Here is a 2,500-nt window from a genome sequence, read left to right as displayed (position 1 = left end):
AAAACAAAACAGTAAAAACATTTAAAACAAAAATTCACAACACTTCAGTCTTCACTCTTCACTCTTCACAGAGTCACTCTAACTTGTCGGCCCTCTCTCTCTCCCTCTTTACCAACTTCAAGTTTCCCTTCATTAAGGTCAGGTTCTCAAAGTTCAGATTGGTCAGAGAGGCTCGCTTTGGCCTTAAAATGTCCGAGCCGAAGCTGAAGAGTCGTTCAGCTGAGGCAGACGAGGGCAGAGGAGTGTTATACTTGATGAAACAGTTCACCCAGTGCTGCCTGTGCTCCTTGGGGAAGTTTGCCGGGGAGATCTTCATGATGCTTGTGCCGAGAATGGCGCCCCAAGTGACTACTTCCTTGCCGACCTCCTCCTCCAGGTTGGCCACCACCACAGGCTCCTCCTCGTCCTCAAGAAGGAAGGTAAACTCGTCGTGCTCGCTGGTGTGGCTGGCCACAGACTGTGGCCTGGAGGTGGGCTGGCTGGAGGCGGATGCCACATCCCCCTCCTTGGACCTGATTTGGGTCACAAGGTCCGACACCATCTTGTCCCTCACCAGGTTGTACAAGTCAGGATTTGTCCTGCATATGTACTTGACTATCTTTAGACGGAACCTGGGGTGGAAGGCAGTCGCAAAGAGCTTCTCCTGGTCCTCAAACATGTGTTGAAACCCGAAAAGATTAAGATATGAGTTGATTTAATTATTGATTAATGATTATTATTTTCTTTTATTTCAATTACTATAGAATATTATATTATTTCATTATTTATATAATTATATTATTATTATTATTATATTATATCAAAATATCAAAAATATCTACCTTTCAGTGAAGCCCTTTTTGTCTCTGCCATGGTGATCCTGTGTCCCCAGGAGGTAGGTGACGAGGGGCTTGGCATGCTTGATGCTGTTGTCGTCCCTAAGCAGGTTCAAGTCCCTCTGGAGCACCATCAAGTTGGGAAGGAAGTTCCCCATGTAGGCATGCTGGTCTGACTGCATTTTGTCCAAAGCATTGGCAACTGGGGCCATAACTTTGACGTACTCGGCGATGACCTCGTTGTCCTCGTCAACAAAGGCGGGGATCGGGTTGGGGCGCATGCTGGTACAGAGATCATTGATCTTTTTACGGGTGTCCAGGTCCTGTAGCAGGCCAGAAAGCATCTTATAGCTGTTATAGCTGGAGTTCCACCTCGTCGCGCCAGGGACTTTAAGTTTTTTGCCGATAGCATCCTTTATCTCGTTGGCTGCGACAGTTCGGCGGCCCTGGGCATTCCACAAAGACTGTGCCTTGGCAGTCGACCTTCTGAAGATATTCCTGCCACCATAATTCCATTGTGGGACCTGAAAAAAGAATATTCATTATTTAATATTCTATTACAATTCACAAATTAAAAAAATAATAAATGATAATTTACATCTTTTAGTTTTTACCAAAACAATAAATTATTTAATATTTATAAGTTATTAATTTATTAAATAAAAAGAAAAAGAAAATTATTATACTCACTTTGGAAACATCCTCAGACGCCAGGAGGTTCAGAGTGTGTGCACCACACCTCTAGTGTTTAGGCAGGCTAACCTCGGCTTCGTCAGCCTGGTCCAGGGCCTCCTCCATAGATATGACCTGAGGCTCATCAGCCAGCTCTTCGTCAGGCTTGTCCTCGCCAGGTTGTATGACGACGTCCTCTTGTGCAAAGTTGACAAATGCACTTACATAGTTTGTGCCATTGTCTGTGGTCGTGGAGAGAATCTTACTGCTGATGCTGAAATCCTCATGCAGCTTGCTCAAGGACCTCGCCAAGTACTCGGCTGTCTGGCTCTCCTTCACCTCCTTCATGCCCAAGACTGCAGTCGTCCTCTCCAGGGTGGCCTTGTCCAACCACGAGACTGTGGAGCCTATGAAGGCCCGGTTGTGGCTCGACCAACTGTCGGCAGTGGTGGCCAGGTAGTCCTGCTTGGACATGATCTGGGTGAGCTCATTTTTGGCCCTGGCGCTCATATGCTTGATGTCGTTCGCCAAGCTTTTTCCTGGACGGCAGCTTAAACTGAGGGTTCAGGTAATTGAGGAAGGCCCTGAGCGCCTCTGACTCTGTTGTTATGGTGGGCAGCATGTCGCGGATAATCCACTGAAACATAAAAAAGATGTGTGAGTATTTGAAGTTAAATTTTTGTTATAAATTATTTTTATTTATTAAAGTTGATTAATTTATTAAATTATTTTCATACTAAAACAGTAGAACTTTTAAAAATAAAACTTACCTCATAAAACAGGTCAAGGGCCTTCTGCTGGTCAAACCTCTCAGCCATAGCCTCCTCAATACAGCCCTGCCTGAGGCTTTTGGCATCCCGACCACCACCAGAAGTAGAGCGGCCACGTTTTCTGCTGCCATCTAAGGCTGCTTTTAAGGCAGGACTATCTAAAGGGTGCTTGGTGGCATAATGCTTCTTTAAGTTGCTGTTGGTGTCATTCTGAAGCTTCAGCCTCGCAGTGCAATTTTTCTT

At 45.4% G+C, this 2,500-nt stretch overlaps 2 protein-coding genes across 2 annotated transcripts in view; both read right to left on the bottom strand.

Moving 5' to 3' along the window:
* Positions 1–1,509: 1,509 nt before the first annotated feature.
* Positions 1,510–1,961, bottom strand: LOC143031667 (uncharacterized). Its single transcript, XM_076195786.1, has one exon. The coding sequence runs from the start codon at positions 1,959–1,961 to the stop codon at positions 1,557–1,559; it is 405 nt and encodes a 134-aa protein (XP_076051901.1). The 3' UTR covers positions 1,510–1,556.
* Positions 1,962–1,974: 13 nt separating this feature from the next.
* LOC143031658 (uncharacterized) overlaps positions 1,975–2,500 on the bottom strand; it is a 909-nt gene continuing 383 nt past the window's right edge. The window contains exons 1-2 of the mRNA XM_076195775.1: positions 2,258–2,500; positions 1,975–2,124 (exon numbers count right to left, since the gene is read on the bottom strand). The exon at positions 2,258–2,500 is cut by the window's right edge and continues 383 nt beyond it. Coding sequence (XP_076051890.1) covers positions 1,975–2,124; positions 2,258–2,500 — 393 coding nt within the window. The remainder of the gene's footprint in view (positions 2,125–2,257) is intronic.

This window comes from Oratosquilla oratoria, chromosome 1, assembly GCF_046742065.1.
Source record: "Oratosquilla oratoria isolate Oo_2021 chromosome 1, ASM4674206v1, whole genome shotgun sequence".
NCBI lineage: Eukaryota > Metazoa > Arthropoda > Malacostraca > Stomatopoda > Squillidae > Oratosquilla > Oratosquilla oratoria.
The sequence above is the reverse complement of the archived record's forward strand: the minus strand, read 5'-3'. Positions and strand labels throughout refer to the sequence as shown.

What these genes read in the sequence shown, in the direction of transcription:
- LOC143031667 (XM_076195786.1), bottom strand. Translation starts at nt 1,961, where the DNA reads ATGTCCAAGCAGGACTACCTGGCCACCACTGCCGACAGTTGGTCGAGC.